Source organism: Gopherus flavomarginatus, chromosome 5 (genome assembly GCF_025201925.1).
Source record: "Gopherus flavomarginatus isolate rGopFla2 chromosome 5, rGopFla2.mat.asm, whole genome shotgun sequence".
NCBI lineage: Eukaryota > Metazoa > Chordata > Testudines > Testudinidae > Gopherus > Gopherus flavomarginatus.
In genome coordinates, this window is record NC_066621.1 from 60,812,852 (window position 1) to 60,838,620 (window position 25,769).

The following is a 25,769-nucleotide window of genomic DNA, read 5'->3' on the forward strand; positions in this document are numbered from 1 at the left end:
CTTTGGTGCAAGAAACTCCAACTGCAATGTTTCTTTTATGGATTGGGGGTGGGAGATAAGCAACAGCTTCCCCAGATATAGGGGTAACTTGCTTAGTCTCATTACACTTTTAAAGTTTAAACCACATCCTACTCATGAATAGCATATGTTCTTGTTAAGCATACCATCTGTATGACGGAATTTAACTGAAATTAAAGCTTTATTTTTCAGTATATCATATTAGAGAAACTAGGAAGTCCCTTAAATTTGGAATTCCTTTAACATTTTCTTTCAGAGTGTATTTATTGCACAATTCATACACAAGTTACAATACATTGGAATGCCTTTAGCTACTAATACAATCAGTAGTGTATAACTCGTATCCCCATATTAAACCTTTAAGAAATCTTCACTTTAATGCTAGAATACAGAGCATAAAATGGTAATTTCATATGGCCTCCACCAACAGCTATTTACACTAATTCACATTCAAACATCAGCCTTTTGAAACCCACTACCATGTTCAAGTTAACTTGAGCTTTTTCCTTTTCTAGTATTCATCTAAAGGTAGTATTTCAGACTATGAAATATTGCCACTGCTGAACTACATTTTCCAGTGCTAACATACTTTCCTTTTATAATATACAGTACATACAAGGCACACATTTACAGTAACTACATCACAGTGTGCATTAGAGAAGCTTAATTTAAAAAGCTGTACAGAATATAAAGTTTACATTTTCACTTTTTAAACAAATTTACAGTTTTTGCTTTAGTTAGTGCTGTGTGTCAGTGTTGTGGTTAACCTATCTGCATTCACTACAAAGTCACATTTTAGTGAGTACATATAAGCCCTCACCAGAGAATCAGTATACCAAAAAAAAAATCATCTCACTCAGGGAGTTCATTTCTTTTAATGTTTGAAAAAATAAAATCAGTTGGAGGATTTAGTGATTTCAGATGCTTGCCTGTGGTTCAATATAAAAATAGCTTAAAAATTAAATTAAAATAACCTCCTGAATGCGGACTAATGCTGGGTAGAAAGGAATAAGAATAAAATGGTTTTGTTTAGAAATGTTACTATTTTAGTGGAGAAAAACCAAAAACATTATGCATTTTCAGCACAGGTTTTCATAGTATTTAGTGCAGCCAACTACTTCACAATATTTAGTGCAAACAAGTAATCCACAGTTTTTCTGAAGTATCCAGGAGTACTCACTGACATGATAGGATTAAGAGGAGGAACTAGTTAATTGTTTTAGATCTGTAAACTCAGATTTTTAAAGATGCCTAAATACAGATTTACACAATAAGCCATAATGGTTGTGAGGGTGAGTTGCACAGGATGTCAGTCTTACTTGGCTCATTCTAGCTTTGAGTCTGACTCCTCTGCCATAAGCCAAACTCAAATGTTTGTCGTATTCTGTACAAGTTACCAAGTACAAAAGTTTGACAGGTACATAGGTAAGACCCCCAGGGTTTGGTCCCTGGGTATTGTTACTAGTCACTCTCCTGTACAAAATTTCACAAAAACTGTATATCTGTAAATGCAGAAACTCTCCATGACAGAGTTTTAGCCTGAGACAACACTTATGTTTTAACAGGTATGGCAAATGAAACTGAAATTTATACAAGAATTTGCTGCCATTTGTATTCAATGGAACAACTGCATGTAAGTGTATCTGTATGACTCCAAGTGTTGAGTCAAAACAGTTCAATTTCTTAATTGCAAAAAAGAAGAACAATTATATTAGCTCAATATGTCATTTATGTATGAGAGAATTCAGTCTGTTCCCTGTGCACTGGCAAACCTTTTTTTTTTTTTTTTAAATACAAATTTAAATATTTCACTGCAAACACACTACAGAAGTATCTTGGTGAACTCTCATGACTTCCTTTTCACCAGATTATCAGAGCTGTACATTCTATTGGAAGCAAAATGAAGCTATTGTTATCAAAGCAGAAGTTTCTGTGCTACAGAAAGGCATATTACACTTGTAGAAATAAAGTACAGCACCAGTTTAGCTTATCACCCTTTTTTTTTTTTTTTTAAAGTATGCATAATGTTGTGACTCTGAAAACTCAGGAAAAATGGAGAAAGCCAAAAGCATCAGACTAAACAAAACCATGACAGCTACTGTACAGTGCTTTTCAGCAAAGTGAGTTCTTTTCAGTTATGCTTAATGCATAAGACAATTTTTGGCTGTTGCTCATCAAAACGCTATGGAAATATATTGTTTTAACCTGAGGGCCTGTGTGTGAAGCTATTTAGCATAGTTTTGTTAGCTATGAAACTTTAGAAATCAGATAAAACAGCCTTCTAAAAGGTTTACTCTGCTAGGAAAAAGGGAAAGCACACACGTTGACACGGCTGGTTTCTGTAATCTCTGAGAACAGATTTAAAACAGTTTTCTATGCTAAAAACTACTACTGGTTTAACTCAAAACATGTAAATACTAAACAGAAAAAATGACCACAGGTGAGGGAAGGGGCAAAAGATGCATCTCAAATTTCAGCAATACATCTTCACAGTTTAGTTATAATTGTGTAATCCTAACTCATGTTAACAATCTTTATTCTTGTAAATCGTCCCACTGAAGTCAGTGGGACTGGCTGTGTGACAATGGATTACTTATGAGGAAAAAGGCTGCAGGGCAGGCCCTTTAATAATAAGACACTGCATCTTCTATAATAAAATTCCATTTGTGGTGTTCAAAAAGCTGGTGCACAATGCTATTATGTTATAATTAATACTAATAAAATTATTCCAGTGGCTCTTAATCTTGTCAGAAAAGACATTGTTAAAGTAAACTTTACAAGCATTAGTGATTTAACAGTTTAGAGCATTTAATGAAGCTACATATTAAAAGTTAAGAATGCACCCAGACATATTAGCTCATATTCCTTGTTTTAAAAGAACAGTGTAGAGACACCTAAATGAAATGAAGTATGGATGAATGGGAATGAGAAGAAAAAGTAGATGTTCATGACAATGAACTTTCAAGTACTTCTATCAGTAGTCATCAACATCATGGTCTGTGAGGCTGGCCTGCCTCATCTACCATGTTGAGTATATAGCTAGCAATGTCATCTTCTGTAGGTGCATCTGACACCACCCAAGAATCATTTGTCCCAGTCACTTGTAGACGGCAGATAGGACAGTTCCTGTGGCGATCACTCCTGTTTAGGAAATCAGATAGATAGTTGGTTAAAAAAAAAAAAGCACACTTCTGAGATGCAAGTATTGCACAGCATCTGTTTTTACTGTCAGCCTTTGCATGCGCTGCATATTAAGAGAGACTGCAGAATATAACTGGAGTAGATGACTGCAAGCATAACTGAAAACCCAATCACTTGAATAGTGCCTTTGTGTTGTCTTTGCAATCAACATTCGTCAACAATTTTGAGTGCAGCAATATTCTTAAAAGTGATAAAAATGGTATAAAGGTTGTCTTAGTGGCTCAATCATATTTTCTCAGGTTAAATAAAAAGGTTTTTCCAGCTCTAACCATATAAGCCTAACTTGGGATCCAGATGTCAAACTTTGTTTTGACTCATACATCAAACAATAATAAAAGACTATGTAACTGGAATCTAGTTAACAATTCTGTCAATCAACCATCATCATGGAAACCAACTCATTCACGCAGCAGAGACTGTGCCTGTTAGCACTTTAGAACGCACTAAGTCCTACTTGTCCGAGGTAGGAAGATAAGTTTGATTATACACAAGGATCTAATTTCTTTGATTAAAGCTGTGTGAGTATTGCGTTAAAGACTTTCTCCTCAAGAATTTTAAACAACCACAGAGAATCAAATGTAGCCATGAGTAAATGGCCAACTCATTTAAATGAATATGGATTGGGCCTGCTGCCCAAGTAAACCAGAGCTGAATTTGGCTCTCTGACTTTTCCCCATGATTCTAAAGACTGGCATGTTAATCAATAGCACGACCTCAGCTCTAACTTTAGAGCAAAAGGAGAGGCTAAAAAGCAATCTGTTGGTGGTATTGTGTCTAACTTGATACTATATTGTAAAATAAAAGTTATGCATACATTTCAAAATACTATTTAGTATTAATTAAAAACAAACTTTTCCCCACAAAAATTATTGTACTGGAGTTTTACCAAATTTAAGGGAAAATTTAGAGTATTTGACTGGTGAAAAGGCTTCTCAATTTAATGCCTAAAAATATTCCCTTTGCAATATGTTTATTCACAAAAATAATTGGGCATTCCATTTTGCCTTATGCTTGTAACATTTAAAGAGGACTAGACTAATTTTTAAAGAGAAAAATTTTGTGGAACTTCTGACCTGAAAAGATCAAGAGGCCAGATTCAATGTGTTTCCCCTTTTCCTCCTTTTGAAAACTTCATGCATGTCTACAATGTTTTCAGGAATTAAGAATAATATGGGCAACAAACTACAAAAAAAGGTTTAAGATACTTCTCAATCTTCTTCATCGATTCAAAAGTTAATCAGTTCCCTTGTAATTGTTAGTTAACTTGCTTTACATCTAATTATAATTTATCAGCTACTTTCATTATTACAAGTGAATTCTCTGCTAGTCGTCATTAAGAATTAGAGCTTTTTCTGGATCAAGTTGTTAATCAAATGCTTGCAAATTCTGAAGTGACCCTTCATCGCTCTGCTGCAATCCTGGTATTTGCTATAGGATCCTATCCATCACATGTACATTACTCAAAAGATCTCTTTAAACATCAGAGCATATTGGTACAGAGGATTCCTTCATACTAAAACCAAACATGTTAGAAATGAGCTTCCTTGTTAAGCACTTTACCATTTATCAATGCATTTCTGACAAAAGCTGTGAGCACATGGTAGGATCAAATCAGCACGTCCATCCATGCAGATGCAACATTCCTCCTCCTCAGTCAGCTGTTTAACCCTGCAATAGACAAAACAGTATTATTCAGTCAAAACAAATTCAACGCTATTCTTCTATCTCAAAATATTCCCTTTGTGCACATGCAAACTAGTTATTTTTTGTAGATATAAACATTCAGATTAGTGATAAATAAGCAGAAGAGAGCTTAAGAACATATCATCCATTATGCAACCTGTCTGTGGCAACAATTGTGGCCCAAAGTCATCATCAAAAAACTGCAAAGGGAACTGGGGCTTAACTGGGATTATGCAACCTATTTTTGTATCACATGATTCCTCTTTTGGTCTCACAAAGGGTTATATACTCATCACTTTTCATACTGACCAGTGAGGTCTGCAAAGTTCTTATTCTAAACGATTGCATATTGCATCTTTTGACCACACTACTGACATATTTTACAATAAGGACAGGGACAGACTCTGCCTTCAATGGCCAAAATACTACCTTAAAGCAGATATAGCTTTTAATAAATTAAACTTTGACTTAAGGCCAAATTTTTGTTTACTGTCTGGAACAGTCAACAGCTGATTTTTTTTAAAAAACAGGATCACTGACAGAATGCGTTTTCCATAATATTGCAGTTGATGCTGATGTCAGAGACCAGCTGTTTAAAGATCTCCTAGGGGGCAGGTTGAAGTCTCTCTTCAAAATACTGCAGTGGAGTGCTGAACAGTGAGGGTAGCATTGCAGAAAGTTTCATTTAGTGCCATTATATTTCTAGAATGACTGCCCTGGTTTGTGGCTATTTAACAAAGGTGAGACACTAATTTGGGTGGTCATTTGATTAGACGTTTTGTGAACTATTCTAATACAGAATGGATGCCAGCTAATGTAATGGCTAGTAGTTCAAGTGTTTTTGTTCTGTTCCTCAGCACTTCTTTCAGTTTAAGTTTATGCCTGGGATTTCCTTTCCAAATTACTGATTCTCTTATTTCTATAGTTTATTTCAGGCTGTTGTCAATAGAGAAGACATTATTTACAAATATAGGTAGTGGTTAGGATATAGAAAAGGCCTGCTGCGAAATACATTGATAACCAAAGAAAGCATCTGAATTCATTTTAAAAAAAGAAAAAGTAGAGGTGGTTATTGCACAGGTCTTCTAAACAACCTCCTCTCCGTTAAAAAAAAACAAAAAACAGGGACGGGCCTAGGATGGCCTTTTTAGTTTGCTATGCAAGGAACACTGAAAAATTTCCCCATCTCCATCAAGATGGGGCAAAAAGGTTGAAAAACATATGTACTGCTACATAAATTAAGGGACTCCAGTCTCTGTCTCTGGTAATACCTGTACTTTTCTGGTAATACCTGTACTTTTCTATGACCCTATTTCAAAGTATGAGTGATTTACTGGTACACTCATACTAGTGTACCTGCTTGATGCACCATTTTCAGCAAGTTTCAAGGGGCTGGTATTTAGTCATAGGACCAAGCCCTTCAAAATACATGCAGCCAATTTATAAGTAATCCAGAGAGTATTGGATATAGATGACATTCTGGAAGGTTTACAAGTTTGGATAGGCCAAAATGAGTTTTAAGACATAAGCATTTGCTTATTTTTCACTAGTATTAGATAAAGTTAGTAGAAACAATAAAGATATTTTAATATACTCTGGATAGGAAAGTGGATGCAACATAAGAGTGGGACACTGTTTAACTGGAAGGGATTAAGATGAAAGGAAGAATTAAGTAGATAATATTCACTATTTTTGCTCAGTGACGGCTAGCTCTTGCAGAGCTAACAAAAATCTGAAAGGAAGCAGAGTTTAGCCAACTGAGTATTTCACACAAAAAAACAAACAGATTAAGTAGGCAGAAGAACACTTGAAGGGGCTTCACTGTTTGTTTTTCAGTGTCTTTAGATATAGAGGGACATGAAAAATTAGAAGACACTAGCTAAATTGACTCAAGCTCATTACAAATAGCATTTCAAAATCTTTACTTCCATTTGGCATGTATGTTGCCCCAAGTGATCTGATTTACATCCATCAGCTCATTTAAATGGAGAGGACATTGCTCTTGACCAGTCCCCAAACAACAAAACATACCCACACTTAAAAAAAAAAAAGAAAAAAGATTCTCTTGTTCTCCATATATCCCATCCTTATTGCCTCACCTCATAATTGAAGACTAGTACAGTGTATCAAGCTTCCAAAAAAAGGCCTCTTACAGCAATTATGCAAATGGAAACACAGCGTCCATCTGTCTGAGTGTGTGACTAAAAAGCAGGAAAATACCTCTTTCCCAAATATGCCTATAATATATTTGTTAATGGTAGTATTAGTGCGTCAATAAATCAGTAATAAATCAGTCAATATATCAGCCAAAAACGTAAGACTGAACATTCCTATGCAAGACAAACAGGAAATTAAATCAGAGAAGAAGAGTGTGTCTTGCAAATCTGTCCCATCCCAATTTAGTTTATCATTCTCTGTAAGATGAAGTTGCAGTCTCTCTCCTCACATTGGGAAAGTAGTATTAGCAGGAATTTCACATGCTGTTCTCCCCCCCACCACTGCTATTTTTTACGCTTTTTGTGTTCCAGCTTATGGAACAGTGGTTCTCAACTTATTTACCATTGTGGGCCAGAATGTGTTATGTGGGCCGCATCCAATACTACCCGTATGGCTCTTGGGGTTTCACATGGGCTGCAGCTGTGCGCTGATTGGGCCACAAGTTGAGAACCACTATTACAGAACATAATAACTGGTGAGATTTTCCTTGAGTTCCTGACTGAAGTGGGAGCACAAATCCCACTGAATTTTCATAAGATTTGTGATAAGTTACTTAGATGCTCTTGAAATTTTGGCTCAATATTTCTTTTCAGTATTGCTGTGAGAACGCATTTAAAAAAGCTCAATGAAGACTATCGAAGTGACAGCTTATCCCCAAAGTTTTCATCAGAGATGGAACAAGTTGGCAAGACAAATATTATATGGGAGTCATATTTGAATTTTTCCACTTTGAAAGATTCTACCACTGCAAAAGTATTCCGTACATTTAAGATGGGAAATGCTGCAGGACTAGATAATGTCCCTCGAAACTGAAGAAAGAGTGCCTGCGGTAAACATAACTTAAACAGGGGCGTATTTGGGGTCAGGAAGGAATTTTCTCCAATGTCAGATTGCAAAAACCCGAGGGGTGGTTTTCACCTTCCTCTGCGGTTTGGGGCACAGGTCACTTGCGGGTTTAAACTAGTGTAATGGTGGAGTCTCTGTAACTTGAAGTCTTTAAATCATGATTTGAGAACTTCAGTAACTCAGTCAGAGGTTACGGATCTATTACAGGAGTGGGTGGGTGAGGTTCTAATCTGACTTCCTGCACATTGCAGGCACAGAACAGTGGTCACCAACCCGTCAATCACAAATCGACTGGTTGATCCTGGAGCCTCTGCCAGTTGATCATGATCTCCAGGCCGCTAAAAGTCCGGCAGCGCAACAGGGCTCAGACAGGCTGCCTGCCTGCTGTGACCCTATACCGCTCCCGGTGGCTGCTGGTAAGTCTCTGCAGCCCCTGGGGGGAATGGGAGGGAGGGACTGGCCAATGAGAGCTGTGGGGGTGGTGCTTGTGGGCGCAGGCAGCACACAGAGACCCGCTTCCCCCCCAGGGGCCACAGAGATGTGCCAGCCACTTGCAGGAGTGGCATGGGGACACGGCAGGCAGGCAGCTTGCCTGAGCCCCTTGCGATGCTGACCGGGAGCCACTGGTGGTAAGCATCTTCTGGCCGGAGCCAACACCTCACACCCCTTCCTGCACCCCAATGCCTTGCGCCTGCCTGGAGCCCCCTCCTACACACAAACTCCCTCCCAGAGCCCACGCCCCTCACCCTCTCCCACACCTCAACACACTGCCCCCACCAGGAGCCCCCTCCTGCACCCAAACTCCCTCCCAGAGCTTGCACCCCAACCCCCTGCCCCAGGCTCAACCAATGCACACCCCACAGTTGAGAATGTCACAAATCAGTGTAACAATCTATAAACCACAAATGACACTAATAAAAAGTAACTCATGAAATGTCCAGTGGATTCTGTGAGATTGGGTGCAGTGTGACAATATGACCCCTGCACCCAAAATGCCTCCTCACTCCTGCACCAGGCTCAGCCCTGAGCCCCTTCCCATACTTCGAACCTCCCAACCCCAGCCCAGAGCCTGCATCCCAACCCGGTGAAAGTTAGTGAGGGTGGGGGACAGCAAGCAACAGAGAGAGGAGGGAATGGAGTGAGTGGGGTGGGGCCTTGGGGAAGGGGCAGAGTAGATCAAATTTAAAAAGTGATCTTGTGCATAAAAAGGTTAGAGACCACTGGATTAGATGATCATGATGGTCCTGTCTGACCTTAAAGTCTAAGTCTCTGACTAGCATTTTATTTTCATACATCTTAAAACAGAGAAACAGATACTGCCCACAGTTATAGCCATGCAACTCCCACGTTGCATGGCTCGGTGTTTGGATGCTGCACACTTATCTGAGCTTCGGAGTTGCTAAATGCTATTTTTTTTAAAACATGCTGTCATGTATAATAAACCTCATAGTCATGATTTTATATTACAGATCAATTGAAAAAAGTCATTTTTCCTACTGGTGCTTTTTACAGCCACATCAAAAACCACTGGAAGTTTCACCCTACAAAACAAACTGTTTAAGACATTGAAGTGAACAGCAGACCAACAGTATAAGACTTCAGAAGCTTCATGTCTGGTAGCCAGAACAACTAACTATCACAGAATCACGAAGAGCAAGCCACATGTTTAAATTTAGTATATTCTTTCTTAAAGAATACAAACTACACTAAATGAACCACATAACACTAACAGCTCAAAGAGACAGGGTCAAAATAATCCCCCGCTAAGGAGTCAAGAAGAGGATAAGGGGGCCTTTTCTAGGCATTGATATAACTGTACTAGTGCAAGCCCTAATGTAGAGAAGCAAAGCCACTATTTGCCCCATAGGAGTTTAATGCTTCCTGAAATCAGGTTCAACTTCACTAACACAAACAGAGGTGCTTCCCCATTTATATTAGGAGTTTCATCAAATGTATTCACACCAGTGTCTGCTTTGGGAATTTTTCCTGTTCACAGCCAAAATTCCAGCATCTCTGTTATGTGGTTTCTAGGCAACAGGTGTTCTCCCTTCTTAAAAAAGGCAGAACAATGACTTGTTTTGAAAGTGCAACAACTTTTTTTTTCATATTAGAACAAGTTCTGTGCACAAGTCCTCTGAAGTTGCTAAACCAACTCTTGTATGTCAGTTTAAAAACACTGTGCTATCTTTATTCTGAATAATCTCCCTTTCTCTTACGCCCTCAAACAACTGGAGCTTTCAGTCTTTAAAGACAGTTAAAACTGATTTAGTAACTTGCTTAGGATTAGCAAAATTCCTGACTGCCAGCTTTGCTATAGTTATTTCCTCACCCGTTACTCCGAAATAGCATTGTTTTACAGCAAATGATTCCATTTAGTTATCACTGTTTAAAACATCTCCCTACTTTACTTCAACTTTCACATTTAACTTTCAAGGTAATACAAAAACTTTACATTTAAACAGTTATCAGTAACAACTTTTCAACATGGAGATAGAGTGCAAAGATTCTTCATTCACTACATTCACATTAACCATTTTATAAATTTTAATCTAAACTGATTTTAAACTAAAAGCTACATGTGCTGATCTCAGTCTGTTGCTTTTCCTCCTAGCTAACAAAGCAGGATGTCAACACCTATGAACCAGTACGTATTTTTTTCCAGTCTTACAAGTTAAATTATGGTTATCATTGATGACTTTCAAATGACAACAGATGGGAATTTCCAAATGCCAAAATGTGAGGAAAAGAAAGTTTAAGTGGAACAATAACATTAAGTCTGTGTAAACAAACATAACTGAAAACAGTTTTGTAGCCTCAGCTGATTTCATTTCCTTCTGTTTCCTCACTCAGAAGAGACAACATATACTAGGTTTATATTACACTATAATAACTAAAAAGACTATTCCAAACCTATTGTGTACAGGCACCAATGGTAATTCAGAGTCTACTACATGATTACAAGTATTTACACCACACCCCTTTTGGTAACATGCTCATTGTTTGGCAGACAAAATCTGTTCTACCCACATTTATTGTGTTGGATGGTAATAGTTCAGATTTAATATGATTTTGGAGGGTGTATAGTTATTACAAACAAACATATATACATATACACACACACACAAACAACCTGTAATATATTGGACTACCTTCCCATCCATAAGCTGGCCTGGCAAGATGACACAGATGACAGACTTGCAGCAGTCCCTTCAGAGGCACTGCTCTGTGCAAGAACTCCTGCTGCTTGACTTGTGATGTCTTTATAAAGCTGAATAAACTGATATAAGTTCATAATTCTTGAAGCTTCTACAATGCCACTTGTTTTGTTTATCTAAAGATACAAAAGTTTATAAATATATTTGTATTATGTAACAAATATTAAATTTATCTGCTATCATATCTGAACATAGGTAGTAGGTATGTAAATATGATCAAATGCATTGGAAAATACAAGCTTAAGTGTGATATTTGCATCACACTAGACTTATGGTATTCAACTATATTAAGCTATAATTAAGTAGAAGCGTTTATGTCTAGAAACTTTAAGCATAAACAAAACCTTGGACAGAAATCTATTGTTTCATTTTTAGGGCTTAATTTAGCCTAGCCAGTATCTAAATTATACAGTACCCACTATCATGATTACAATGATGGCTGTCTTGATAGAAGTCATCATGAAAATCTTGTTCTTCAAAGTACCTGTCCCTGCCCAATTTTTTATATAGAGGCTAAAAGTAAAAAATAAAGCTATATTAAAAACTGTTAGTCCCAGAGAATAGTCTTGAGCTATGCTGGATTTGAACTTAACTGAAGGAATTCAAGAGCTTTATTAAGATTCTGGATGTCACTTGACAAGCTAAGGAACGTGTAAAAACATTAAGAAAAACAACTAAGAATGACAAAGTATTACAAAAAACACTATCAAGTGATCTGTTTAAAAATGCAGTAAATGCTGTTTTTAAAGAGACTAAAATAATAGATTTTATGGCCAGAAGAGATCATAATCATCTAGTCTGACTTCCTGCACTACACAAGCCACAGAATTTCACCCAACAATTCCCATTTCAAGGCAAATAGCTTCTGGATGAATTAGAACAGCGTTACTCAGACTGAGGCTCAGGAGCCAAAAGTTGCTCTTTAATGTGTCACCTGAAGCTCTTTGCAACACAAGATGTTAAAACACTGTGTGATTAAATATTAAGCAAAGTTATTAGCCAACCAGGATGCTATTACTATGTTATTAGCATGTTATTAACCAATTGTAGTTGATAAAATAATACTTGGTCATTCATTTTGCTGTGAGAATTTTATTTTTTATACATATATAGAGAGAATAGTAAATGAAACAATGAATTCACACTACTGTGGCTCTTTAGGGTAATGCTGATCGCTAATTTGGTTCCTGAACTCCTGAGATCTGAGTATCACTGAACTAGAGCATCTCTTTTAGAAAGACATGAAATTTTGATTTAAAAAACTTTGAGTGTTGTAAAGTAATTAAAAACCTTGTGCCTTACTTGAATTTGCCTAGCTTCAATTTCTAGTCATTTGAATCTGTTATGCTTGTTTGCTAGATTAAATGGCCTTCCAGTACCAGAAATCTCTTCCTCAAGTAGGTACTTACAAGCCATAATAAAGTCACCTCTGAACGGTCTCTATGAGATACATGGATTATATTATTAAATCTCACTGTAAAGCAGATTTTTAAGAACTCAAATTATTCTTGTAGCTTGTTTCTAAACCCTGACCAATTTTTTTCCAACATCCTTCTTGAAGCAGTGACACCAGAAATGGACACAATATACCAGTAACAGTCTCACCAATGCCATATACAATCGTAATATTACTCCTTAATCCTACTTCATATTCTGCTGCAGTAGATTAACCCTTTTAGGCTCACACCAACAAGTTGATTTCACCTTTTAATCTTTTTCTGAGTCATCTCTATCCAGGATAAAGGATAGGGGACTGCAAGTTAGCTAGTTTTTATATCATTTAATAGTTGCCACATTGATTTTGTATACTGTTACCTTTTGAATTTCAGTGTCAACTTCGCTTTTGTGGGATGAATACCAATTGCAAAACTAACAATTCAGTATTCCAAAGTAGCACTATTTGCTTTCTTAGGATGAAGCATCATTGAACAAGTGTGTTCATTGTAAGTTTCAGTAGGGCAGAGAGCCAAGATGAAGTCTTACAGTAAAAAAAAAAAAAAATTAAATTGAAGTCATACACATTTATTGCTGCATGTTAATGCAGCTATCAATTATGTACTTTTAACAGTGTCACGGAAACCTCTTTTGCTCCTAAAATTAACTGAAGTGTCACAATAAAGTCCTGATCCTGCAAAATGGTTGAACTGCTGTGAAGCCCCAATAAAAATGATTTGCCTACATGGTTCAGCTTGCAGGATCAGGCCTAAACTAATACCATTAAAGGTCAAAGTTTCAAATTAAAGTAAGATTCACTTCATTTTTAAGAGTGTAGGAATTTCATCTCCCGGTGAAGTTCATTCTGAATGTCCTTTATTAATATGCAATCTCTGTCAAGCTTGGACTATAAAACTAAACTAATTTAGTCTCCAATTTGTTTCACTTTCTGTTTCTTATATATTAGAAAGACGTTTCAATGACTGGATTGCAAATCGTTTAAAAGTGGTCATGGAAATATTACTGTTGATACTGACTTTTCAGGTAGACCTAGATTTTAGGCCTAACTGTACTTAACAGTATAGGAATACCTCCAAATATTTTTGAAACATATTGTACTGAACAACAATTTGATTTTCACTGAAAAGCCATTTTTCTCAGTTACTTGCAGATTAAAAACCTGAGTCAAAGGTTCTGATAATCTTACCTTAGTACAGACTATCCGAACTACCACCTTCCAAAGAGCAGAGGAATCAGAACCTGGCTGCACTTCGAACAACAGATGTTTGTCCTGGCCAGAAGCCAACTTTGCGGTGCTGAAACACAGATGCATTAATCCGATATTATATATTAGGCAGGCAATGCTTGGTGAAGTCACCTTTGAAAGAAACAGACACTGGCATCATTTACCCATCCACATTTAAACCTGAACAGCATTTATATTAATTATCAGAGGGGTAGCTGTGTTAAGTCTGGATCTGTAAAAGCATCAAGAGTCCTGTGGCACCTTACAGACTAACAGACGTATTGGAGCATGAGCTTTCGTGGGTAACATGCATCTGACGAAGTGGGTATTCACCCATGAAAGCTCATGCTCCAATACGTCTGTTAGTCTATAAGGTGCCATAGGACTCTTTGCTGCATTTATATTAATGCCGTACAAATCAATAGGGTGCTTATGTGCCTAAAATTACTCTCATGCATATTTGCAGACTCAGGACCACAATAAATTGTATAATTGCTAAGTATTATATATACACACTCTTAAATATAAACAAACAGGGTGGATAAAAATATATTTTTTTAAACTGGATTTTTATTTAAATCAGATTTTTTTGATAAAATGCTTTTTGAGGAAAAAACCTATCTAAAGATAATTTTAATTAAGATACATTATAGCTCAAAGATATCACATCATGGAATAGGGATTATAAATTCTAATTCTATAGTATGAGACAATATATTCATGTAATGTTTAAGAAAAGTTTTGTAAATGAGTTCCAATAGTTCATGGATTAGGAACCCAATCTTATGGGGTTTCAGGGGCTTCTGCACAGATTAACATAAATAATCTTTCTATCTACCCAATGGGACTCAGTGCTCAGTCTAGAAGATACCATCAGAGATGCTTAGTTTTATAGTTCTCAAACTGTGAATTTGTGTCTCCAGAGATAACATGCTTGTTAACATCAAAAATGTTTTAAAAATAAATATATAGAGGTGAGAAATAAAATACCTCAACCCTATTGTCCCTCTGCAAACGTGTGTACATGGAATCAATTCCTTACCTCTCTCTAAAAATGCAAAGTTTCAAAAAGTTCAATGAATAGAAGATTGTTGGGGGCGGAATAGATCTGGACAAGGAGAACAAATCTGGAGATAAATGTGAGAAGGGGAGGGACAGGCAGTAGAAACAAAAGTGAAACTGAGCAGTATATTCCAGAAGTCTTAAGGTCTTTCTGAGTATAGCCTTCATTGATTTAAGATCTACCATACAATTCTCTCACTAGAAGGGAAAACCTATAATGGCAGCAGGCTGTAAAACAGACCCAGCTGGGGAGTAAGAACCATTCAAGAAATATATGTTTACTGATGATGTTTTAAAGAAAGTCACACCACTGAACTGGTGGAAGTCACTTAAGCACTTGGATTCAAAGACTGTTGAAGTGATAATCTCACTTAACAGCAGTAATTTCTGCTGCCGGTGTAGAAAGAATTATTTTCTTCTTTTGGATTAATTCATACCAAATTGAGAAATCGTTTGGGACCTGAAAAGGCAGAAAAGCTTGTTTTTCTTTTCCAGATTATGAACAAACAGGAAAATGAATGTGAAGATGACTGAGTTAACTGCAGAAGCCAATATTTTAAGTTTCTCATGTTGACCTGGCTGGCGTGATTGATTCGGGTTTTTTTAAATGTTTCATTTAACCATTTTAATTAAAAACAATATTAAGAAAAACAAACTTGATTTTAAAATATTTGACTGTTTAAATTAAAAAATGCATATGCTTGTTTTGTTAAAATATTGTGTGTCTGCTGTTGAAGAAAAAAATCCAGAATACATAACGTCATTGTTTTAGTTAAATCAAACAATTTAAATGTCTGTCTGGCGATGTTCTCCTAATATAGCATGGCAAGAAAATCCTCCAAATATTAATGATTACCTGTTGAATTGGAGATATTATGAAGTCACTGGGAAGTGAGCTATCTGCTTCAATTACCTTTGGTAAATGAAATAGCCAATCATTCATTTTCTGATATAGCTGTAAAACTAATCTGAAAAGTTTTCAAAATAAATCACTTAAAAAAATTTATAGTGTATACCTTCTAAAAATGAAACCTACATCTATCTCTGAGTTGTGAAGAATATGTATTAAGGTTATCACAACCAACAAGAATGCACCTTTATGTAGAAATCCATGATTAAATCGAGTCTTCCTGACTAGTGATTAAATCAATTTTGATTTAAATCATGATTTAAATCCATTTTATTTAAATCAAATCCACCCTGTAAATAAATGAAACATCAATAGATAATATTAGGTCTGAAATTGTAAGGTTAACATTTTAAATATATTTTTCTTATACACAAATACTTTAAAAGGATAAAAAAGGTCCAACATGTTATAATAAAAACCATACACTGATATTTTTGTGAAATATTATAGATTTGATTGATCCTATATAAAAATAATTTCAATCTCAACGTGGATGTTGAGAATTTAAGGACACATTTGAAAACCTGGTAGTAGATTATGAATAAGTCTATCCAAGATACTCTTCTGTACAGTCTCTGTACAACACAACAATGGGAAAGGAATAAAGAACATGCAGTCTTACACATCATTAAGTTCAGCTACTCTCCCCAGAAACTCTTCATAAGTCAGAAAGCCACTTTCTCGAACCAAAGATGCATGTTTTATTACTTTTTCTGGCAACTTGTTAATAGCAGTGTGTGTTTGGTTTGAAATCTGTTGACCCATGATGAAATTCTTCGGCTCAGTGTCCAGGCAGAAAGGAGGTTTCAGTCATTTGTGGAGCTTCTGCTAAATACATGTTTAAAAGTTGTATTAATATAAATTTAAGAGTCTCTGCTCCCTTTTCTCTCTTTCCTTTTAAGCATAGCAACTTATCTACTCACTAAGGAGTTTGGAAAATCACCCACTGATTACTAAAGACAGCCTTGGATAAGGGACACATCCATAACATAACCCAGGAACAATGCAATAACATTTCTTGGAGTGTTACATTTTAAAGTAGCAACTTGTGAAAAGGCATTCTTTTGTTCATAAATTTATTCCCATTATATACAGAACGTACTGTTTGAAAAACTCCACATTGCAATGTTTTCAAACACAGGAATGCAACAAGAGGGAGAAAATTATGAAGTGAGTCTAATGTGTGTCAGTTTAAGAAAGGATTTTTCTCTGCAAGTCAGAAGCTCTAAGAACTAATTGTATATTTAACTGTATAATTAAACTGATACGTACAGAACAAAAATGTGTTTCCCTATGCTTGTGTCGACAAAGAAGTTGGATGTAACTAAACTGGTTTTTAAGTTCTTAGTTTTATCAGTGCATTTCCCTTGGGTGGACACTCTTAAATTGATTTCAAAACATCCACTGTAGGGGGTTGCACTGACACAACTAAGTCAATTTAAAAACCATTTAATTAAATTGGTGCAATTTCTGTATGCATACAAGGCTTCTGAATATTAAACACAAACCAAAGAAGATACAAACCAGAGATGATGTTACAGAACAGTAAAACATTAAGATTGATTATTACATTAAGGATTAAAAACTAGGCACACCCACACGATCCTCAGATATCTCTCTGGCTACCAATTTGTTTGATTCAAGTAAAAAAGTTTCCCTCATTTAAACAACCTTGTATAGACTTATTCCAGTTTCTCCTCCCATTTCCTCAATTCATCCAGCACAGGCTTCCTCTACATTCCTCCACACTTTCACCCCACTGGTGGTGCAGGATCATTCTCTACTGATTCTGATCCCAATATCCAGAAGATTCTTCATATCTTCATCTTATCTAAACTTCATTTCAAGTCAGTCAAATATTTGCTTCGCCTTACTATTTTTATTTATTTAAGAGTAACATCTAATAGGGAGACAAATCTGTAGGGACATAGGCTCAGATCCTACAGCCAGCGCCACTAGTACAGACCCGTGGAGCTCCATTGACTTTAATGGGGCTCTACCAGTCTGAGTTACCAGATTCAACTGATGGATCTGAGTCTTAGGGCTTGGCTACACTGGAGAGTTGCAGCGCTGGTGGTGGGTTTACAGCGCTGCAACTTACTCACCGTCCACACTTGCAAGGCACATACAGCGCTGCATCTCCCTGGCTGCAGCGCTGGCTGTACTCCTGCTCTGCCTGGGGTATAACGATTGCAGTGTTGCTCCGCCAGTGTGGCCACCAAAAGCGTTGTAATTGGCCTCCGGAGTTATTTGGAGGTATCCCAGAATGCCTGTTCAGCCACTCTGCTCACCAGTTCGCACTCTACTGCCCTAGCCTCAGGTGACTTGCCCTTTAAATGCTCCAGGAATTTTAAAAATCCCCTTCCTGTTTGCTCAGCCAGGTGTGGAGTGCAATCAGTGAATCTTTCCAGGTGACCATGCCTCCAAGTGCCAAATGAGCCCCAGCATGGAGCAATGGCGAGTTGCTGGACCTCATCAGTGTTTGGGGTGAGGAAGCTGTGCAGTCACAGCTATGCTCCAGCCGTAGGCATTACAATACCTATGGGCAGATCTCAAGGGCCATGCTAGAAAGGGGCCATGACTGGGACGCGGTGCAGTGCAGGGTTAAAGTGAAGGAGCTGCGGAGTGCCTATTGCAAAGCCTGCGAGGGAAACTGCCGCTCTGGCACTGCCCCCACGACCTGCCGTTTTTACAGGGAGCTGGACACGATACTTGGGGGTGACCCCACTGCCAATCCGACGATCACGATGGACACTTCAGAGCGGGGGGGAGGGGGAGAGAGGAGAAGGAGGGGGAGGGGAGGAGGAAACAGAGACTGAGGGTACTGGGGTGGGAGGAGACACCCTGGAGTTCCAGGAGGCATGCAGCCAGGAGCTCTTCTCAAGCCAGGAGGAAGGTAGCCAGTTGCAGCAGCCGGTACTTGGTGAAGGACAAGCAGAGGAGCGGGTTCCCGGTAAGCGGCTTTTATTTTCAGGATGGAAATATTTCGGGAGAGGAGGGGGATCAGAGTTGCATGCATGCATGCCTAGATGTGGAATAGCCCATTGATGTGGTCTATCATGTTGCGGTAATCGGCCTCGGTAATCTCTTCAAAAGTTTCAGCCAGAGTGTGGGCAATGCGCTTGCGCAAGTTTATAGGGAGAGCCACTGTGGTCCTTGTCCCAGTCAGGCTAACGCATCCGCGCCACTGTGCCGCGAGGGATAGGGGGACTATTGCTGCACACAGGCAAGCTGCATAGGGGCCAGGGCAGAGTCCGCATTGCTGTAGAAGACCCTCCCGCTCTTCTCAGGTGACCTGCAGCAGCGAGATATCTTCCAGGATTAACTCTTGTGGAAAATGTTGGGAGACTGTTCAGTGTAGATGCCCCCTGCAGCAGTTTGCTTTCCCCAATGCACAGAAACCTCTGCACATCCCTGAAGCAATCAGTCCCCCTTACTCACCATTTCGTGGCTCCTGTGGGTTATGTGCGCTCTGTTTGGTATGAGAAAGGTATTATGCTAAAGTGAAGACTGCAAACTCCTTCATTGTGTGGGAATAACTGCCTGAGTGAGATTATAAACAATGCTGCCTCTGTTAACCGTTGCCATTTTTGCCTTTCAAAAAGTGTCCTTGACTACTCGACAGCCCATATCACTGACTGCCCAGAGGCTACAAAACCTCAGGAAGAAGCTGCGAACAAGCAAAGACGACATGCTGAAAGCAGTTATGGATCACTCTGCCAGAGAGAGTAAAAAACTGCAGGACTGGAGGGAAAGGGAAAGCAGGATCTGCCAGAGAAACGCAGTGGCTAAGAAGAAAAGCACAAAGCAGCTGATAAGCATCCTGGCGCGCCAAGCAGAGTCTATCCAGTCACTCGTAGCCATGCAGGCAGAGCACTACTGTCCCAAAGCTCTTGTGCCCCAATGTCAGCTCCAAACCCCCTTCCCCAGCATCCAGCTTCTTACCACCACCAGCTGCCCCCAACACCTGTACATTCACCAACCAGCCCTGAGAACTACAACCTTTACCCTCTGCACTCAACCCCCATCACCATGCAGTATTTTCATCCTGAAGTGCAGCAGTCATTGCACAGCACTCCAGACAGGACATATTCAAACCTGTGACTGTACAGTTCACCACTCCACACCCCTGCCCTTTTAGGTTCCCAAAATGTTGTGTGTCTGTCAAGAAAGTTATTTTCTTTTCAATAAATGAATTCTTGGCTTTGAAAACAGTCTTTATTATTGCAGAAAGTGTAAGATACCGTAGCCCAGGAAAGAAACAGGCACTGCAAATCAGCTTAGGAAAAACAGATTCCTACTAACATTGTAACCACTGCACTTCACTCCCGTGCAAGGCACCAAACATTACTGTTGGTTTTCAGCCTCAAATTCCTCCCTAATCCTTGTAGCCCTGTGCTGGGCCTCTCTAGTAGCCCTGCTCTCTGGCTGTGCAAATTCAGCCTCCAGGCGTTGAACCTCGGAGGTCCATTCCTGACTGAATGTTTCACTCTTCCCTTCACAAATATTATGGAGGGTACAGCACACGGATATAACCGCAGGGATGCTGCTTTCCCCCAAGTCTAGCTTCCCATACAGAGATCGCCAGCGCCCTTTTAAACGGCCAAAAGCACATTTCACAGTCATGCGGCACTGGCTCAGCCTGTAGTTGAACCGGTCCTTGCTCCTGTCAAGCTTCCCTGTATACGGTTTCATGAGCCAAGGCATGAACGGGTAAGCGGGGTCTCCAAGCATCACAATGGGCATTTCGACGTCCCCTACTGTGATCTTCCAGTCTGGGAAAAACGTCCCGGCCTGCAGCTTCCTGAACAGTCCACTGTTCCAAAAGATGCGTGCATCATGCACCTTTCCAGGCCAGCCTGTGTTAATGTAATGAAAAGCCCACGGTGATCCACAGGTGCCTGGAGAACCATAGAGATATACCCCTTCCGATTAACGTACTCGGATGCTAGGTGGGGTGGTGCTAGAATAGGAATATGCGTCCCATCTATCGCCCCTCCACAGTTAGGGAAATCCATTTGTGCAAAGCCATCCACAATGTCCTGCACGTTGCCCAGAGTCACGGTTCTTCTTAGCAGGATGCGATTAATGGCCCTGCAAACTTGCATCAACACGATTCCAACGGTCGACTTTCCCACTCCAAACTGGTTCGCAACCGATCGGCAGCTGTCTGGAGTTGCCAGCTTCCAGATTGCAATAGCCATCCGCTTCTCCACTGGCAGGGCAGCTCTCAATCTCGTGTCCTTGCGCCACAGGGTGGGGGCGAGCCCAGCACACAGTCCCATGAAAGTGGCTTTTCTCATCCAAAAGTTCTGCAGCCACTGCTCGTCATCCCAGACTTCCATGACGATGTGATCCCACCACTCAATGCTTGTTTCCCAAGCCCAAAAGAGGCATTCCACGGTGCTGAGCATTTCTGTGAATGCCACAAGCAATTTAGCGTCACACGCGTCAGGCGACTCGATATCATCGTCAGACTCTTCACTGTCACTTTGGAGCTGAAGGAATAGCTCAACTGCCAAACGTGATGTGCTGGCGAGACTCATCAGCATACTCCTCAGCAGCTCAGGCTCCATTTCCCACAGAAATCGCGCTGCACAGAAACTGTTGGGAGAGTCACAATGGCACCAAACAAGGATGGAAAAACAGTGACTGCTGGGATGTGAAGCGATGCATCACGGGGTGTTGGGACAGGAAGCGGAATGACCCGCACCCTTCTGTCCCCTTCTCACAACGCCAAAATGGGACGAGGTGCTCTGTGGGATAGCTGCCCATAATGCACCACTCCCAACAGCACTGCAAATGGCTGCAAATGTGGCCACAATGCAGAGCTGGTAGCTGTCAGTGTGGCCACACTGCAGCGCTTTCCCCACACAGCTGTACGAAGACAGCTGTAACTCCCAGCGCTGTACAGCTGCAAGTGTAGCCATACCCTCACTTTGTATCTGCAGTTGCGCTCTGAGTTTGGTACTAGCCACATTATAAACAGATTTACAGTGTCACTGTACAAGACCTTGATCCAGCAAACATTTCTGCATAAACATTTGCAGGATCAAGGCTAATTGCTGTAAATAGCTGATTGCAACTATATAAAATTTTGGACAAGAAAAACAGACAAAATGTGTGTTATAGTTGTGAAAAGTACATTCGCCTCTAAAGGGTCTACTGTAAAATATCCAACTATACGTTATACATCAAGATAACAAAAATTTAAAACTTAATTGTAAAATTCAGGCCAAATTCTGTTCTCAGGTTCTCTGAACTCTCACTTAAATCACTCTCCAGCACCACTCTTTCCTGGCTCTTGTACTCAAATTTAGCTTTTAAAATAAATGCTAAAATGGATGCATCTATAACCACAATAAGTACCCCAAGATCTTTCACTAGCATAACCTCCATCCCTCACATACAACCTTCTTCTGCATCCTCTGTTTATTGTGTTTCTTTGTAAACTTGTGCCCCATTTAAACTATCAATTTCTTAGGGCCAATGCATCTTAATGGGGCTACAAAAATATGCCAATCTATTAGTACCTAACAACACAACAAAACAGAGTTTGGAAATGAAAGAGCTGGCACACATGCAAAAAGTTGCCTTCTTAAACAACTGTTTGCCTTAATATTTTCTCCATAAAGACCAACGTAATCCACATTTGGTTAGAAAAATTTTAGCTGAAGAAGTTAACAAATTGACTTAACAAATGATAAACTGCTTTCAAAGCTACAGAACTCTTGGATTGTTGTATGATAATTTAAAGGCCACACTAAAACCATGAGTAACTTTCAGTCTAGTCAATTTTACAGCCATGTTAAGCCAACCTGAAAATAAGGGTTTATAATGTAATAGCTGAAAGACCAAAATTATGGTGAGAGAATAGGTTACCTAATAGGTGTTTTCCCTCTTCAGTTACTCTGAAATTATATAGCTGTGACAATCACTAACACTATAATCAAGTGTGCAACTAAGCCTGCATCACTGATTCTCCATTCCTATTGTAAACATCCTTAATTTAAAGTATTTGTATTTGAACTCAGTACTCCAGAGATGAACTAGTAAATTCTCTGCTTCAGTAAGCCACTATGCAACTTAGCCCTTAATATACTACATTGCCAACACACAAAAGTCTTTAGTTTATAAACAAGCAGGCATATCTATTCCAGTCTACAATTACTGGAGATTTAATAATGAATTACTCCTGTGCTTCACCCTTGGCATAGCCAGACCTGCAGATGGTAAGTAGGCGCTACCACTGTTTCCAGGGAGGGTTTGTGGTGCAAAGCGACAGAGTCCTGTTGTCATGCACATTACAGTGCACATGTACCATAATTTTACTGTATTGCCACTGATGTTTGCTACGCTTCGAGTACCGCTGCTGAGGCCTAGCCCGTAAACCTCGGGCACAACTCACTCCGCTCCCTTACAACACCTCTTGCCGTTACATAACTTGCACCACCCGGGACCCCTATGATGGCATCAAAGCCAGAGCGCCTAGGTACAAACAGCCCTGGCGCTCGCGCGGGGGTGACGGGCCGGGCACTGGCCTGAACGCCCAGGCGAGGTGCACGCTGGCTGGCGGGTTTAAGCCAAGCTTACAGAGGCCCGCGGAAGGCGGCTCCCCGGGGCTGCCGGGCCGCCACTGCTCACCCCTGCTGACCGCTACCCCGACGCCACAAGCAGCGGGCACGTGGCCGGCCCCGCCCAGCTCCGGCCCCAGCTGCCCAGGACAAACGCCGCGTGCTCCACTCTCGCCGCAGCCTTTCCCCTGGGCCCGGGCCCTGCCCGCCGCCCCGTCACTGCCGCGCCCGGCCCCAGCCGCAGCCTCACCCCACTCCCCCGGCATCCTGTCCCCGCCGGCCGGCCGGGCCCGCCACGGGCTGGTAACGCGACTGGGACGGGGAAGCCTCCCCGCGCTCCCCCTAAACCCAACCGCCAGCGCGAGGAATGGGGACAGCCGTCACGCGCGGCGCCTCGCTGACGTGCTCCGTTGTGCGCGCGCGCCTCAGCCGCAGCGGCCAGGAGATCGAGAACGCGCCCCGCCCCCTCACCTGGAGGCTGAGGCTGAAGCTCCGGGCGGGGGCGGGGCTTGCTGGTGGCCCAGCCATAGCGCCTGGCAGGCCTGCTGCCCAGAGCAGAGCAGCGCTCATGGCCCAGAGTGTCTGTGGGGCTGCACAGCAGGGGCAGGGTGACCAGATGTCCTGATTTTATAGGGACAGTCCTGATAGTTGGGGCTTTGTGTTATATGGGTGCCCGTTACCCCCCACCCCGTCCCGATTTTTCACCCTTTTCTGTCTGGTCACCCTAGGCAGGGGAGATGCTGGGAGAAGGGGAATGGAGGGTGGAAAGTTTCTGGTGGGCTGGGGAGCACCCCTCCTCGGAGATGCTAACGTGCCCTTTGGCTGGGGGGGGGGGCGCATCCTAGGGAGAGATGGTGAGGACGCCAGGCAGGGATTTTCCATGTGTGGTTTCTGTGGCCCCACGCATGGGGCGGTGGAGGTGTCCTGCTGTTGGGAGGCGCTGGCCGGACAGTAGCGATGGACAAGTTGCTTGTGCTCCCTCCAGTGTGGGGCTCGCATTGAACTACTGCCATGCTGCCTTGTCCCCTACCTCACTGTCCCTGGTGCATACCTGGCCTTCACCATGCTGCTGTTACAGTGGGACCCAGCCACTTCAAGCCATGCTGGCACAGCTGCTTCACCCGGAGTGCCATGGCTGGCACCAGGGAAGGGATTAATAAAGTGACTGGTTGGTATGGCTCATGGGTTGTAATTTGTTCCTCCTTGGCCGAATAATTATGGGGGTCAGGACTTCATGATGTAACATACTATTTCCTTTTAGTACTGACAGTGGGAATTCCAGCCCAATGGCCATTTGAAAAAGTAAAATAGATGGGAAATTTCTTCCAAAACATACCTTTCAGTGTACCAGTTTCTGAGACCCAGAACCTCTACTATGTTGTGGCTATTTAGTGCCACATCGCTGATTAATTTTGATAAAGCTATTTTAACAGGCAGTGTGAGGCTAAACAGAGTGAAGGAAGATCCTCTGGTAGAGAGAACAGGCAGGCCCGCTGCTCTTAGATATCCCTGGTGCTGACAGGGATTGTGGCTGAAGGAAGAAGCATGAGTGGGACTTGTAGTGCTGTATTCATTCCTTGGAACCATTGGCAGCCTGTGTAGAGAATCGGTCCAGCCTTGGGGAAGATTAAAAGCCACATTGGCACTCACTGCCGTAGCAGAAGATCTGGGCTTGAATGTTGGACTTATGTGGAAAATACCAAAAGACACTGGGGATTAATTTTTACTATGAGAGAAACAACAACTTTACATAGAAATTATAGAATATTCTAGATCTTCCACCATCATAGCCTGGAAAGCTTTCACATGTAGTGTTTTTTGTTTAAAGAAGAGAAAGAAGGAGTTGCTGCCTCACTACAATATGTTCCATTAAAAAGAAATTCCTGTATTCCAAATAAGATTTGGCTTGGACTTGTGACATTTTACGTATTTCCTGCGGACAGTACATACACCTCCCTCCCTCTTTTATAAGGTCAGCAAACATCTGGAGCCTAAGTGTGGGAATCCAACTCATGTTACTTTTGAGTGAATAATACAAATTATTATTAGATGTTAGATGGAACCAATCATTCTTATAGGAAGCTCAAGCTGACTGCCATTTCTGAGACTTCCTGGAGGTGATTAACAAGGCGCACTATGCAGTGACTGAGCCTGACTATCTTCAACAGATAATAAAGTTTTGATCCTGTGATTGGGTTCAAAAGGCCCTGCACTGGGTTAAGACCTAATGAGAAGTTCCTTAAGCAACCTACAGTGGATGTAAAATCATCTGTTCCTTTCAGCAGAAACTGTGGACCATATCCTCATTCCCCTTCTAACTGCTTTCCACTGCTCAAGGAGCACTCCAATGGGAATAGGAAGGG

At 40.6% G+C, this 25,769-nt stretch overlaps 1 protein-coding gene across 4 annotated transcripts; it reads right to left on the reverse strand.

Moving 5' to 3' along the window:
- Window positions 1–263: 263 nt before the first annotated feature.
- Window positions 264–23,810, reverse strand: RNF141 (ring finger protein 141). Of its 4 annotated transcripts, none has more exons than XM_050955163.1 (6): window positions 23,657–23,810; window positions 16,455–16,657; window positions 13,822–13,930; window positions 11,115–11,296; window positions 4,780–4,887; window positions 264–3,159 (listed from the first exon to the last, which is right to left on the reverse strand). In XM_050955163.1, exons 2-6 carry the CDS (start codon window positions 16,595–16,597, stop codon window positions 3,009–3,011), a joined length of 693 nt encoding a protein of 230 aa, XP_050811120.1. In that variant the 5' UTR covers window positions 16,598–16,657; window positions 23,657–23,810; the 3' UTR covers window positions 264–3,008. The 4 variants fall into 4 exon arrangements, with proteins under 4 accessions (XP_050811120.1, XP_050811121.1, XP_050811122.1 ...); XM_050955164.1 differs by having other exon boundaries at window positions 16,455–16,660; XM_050955165.1 differs by lacking the exon at window positions 23,657–23,810 and having other exon boundaries at window positions 13,822–13,992; window positions 16,455–16,547.
- Window positions 23,811–25,769: the final 1,959 nt, after the last annotated feature.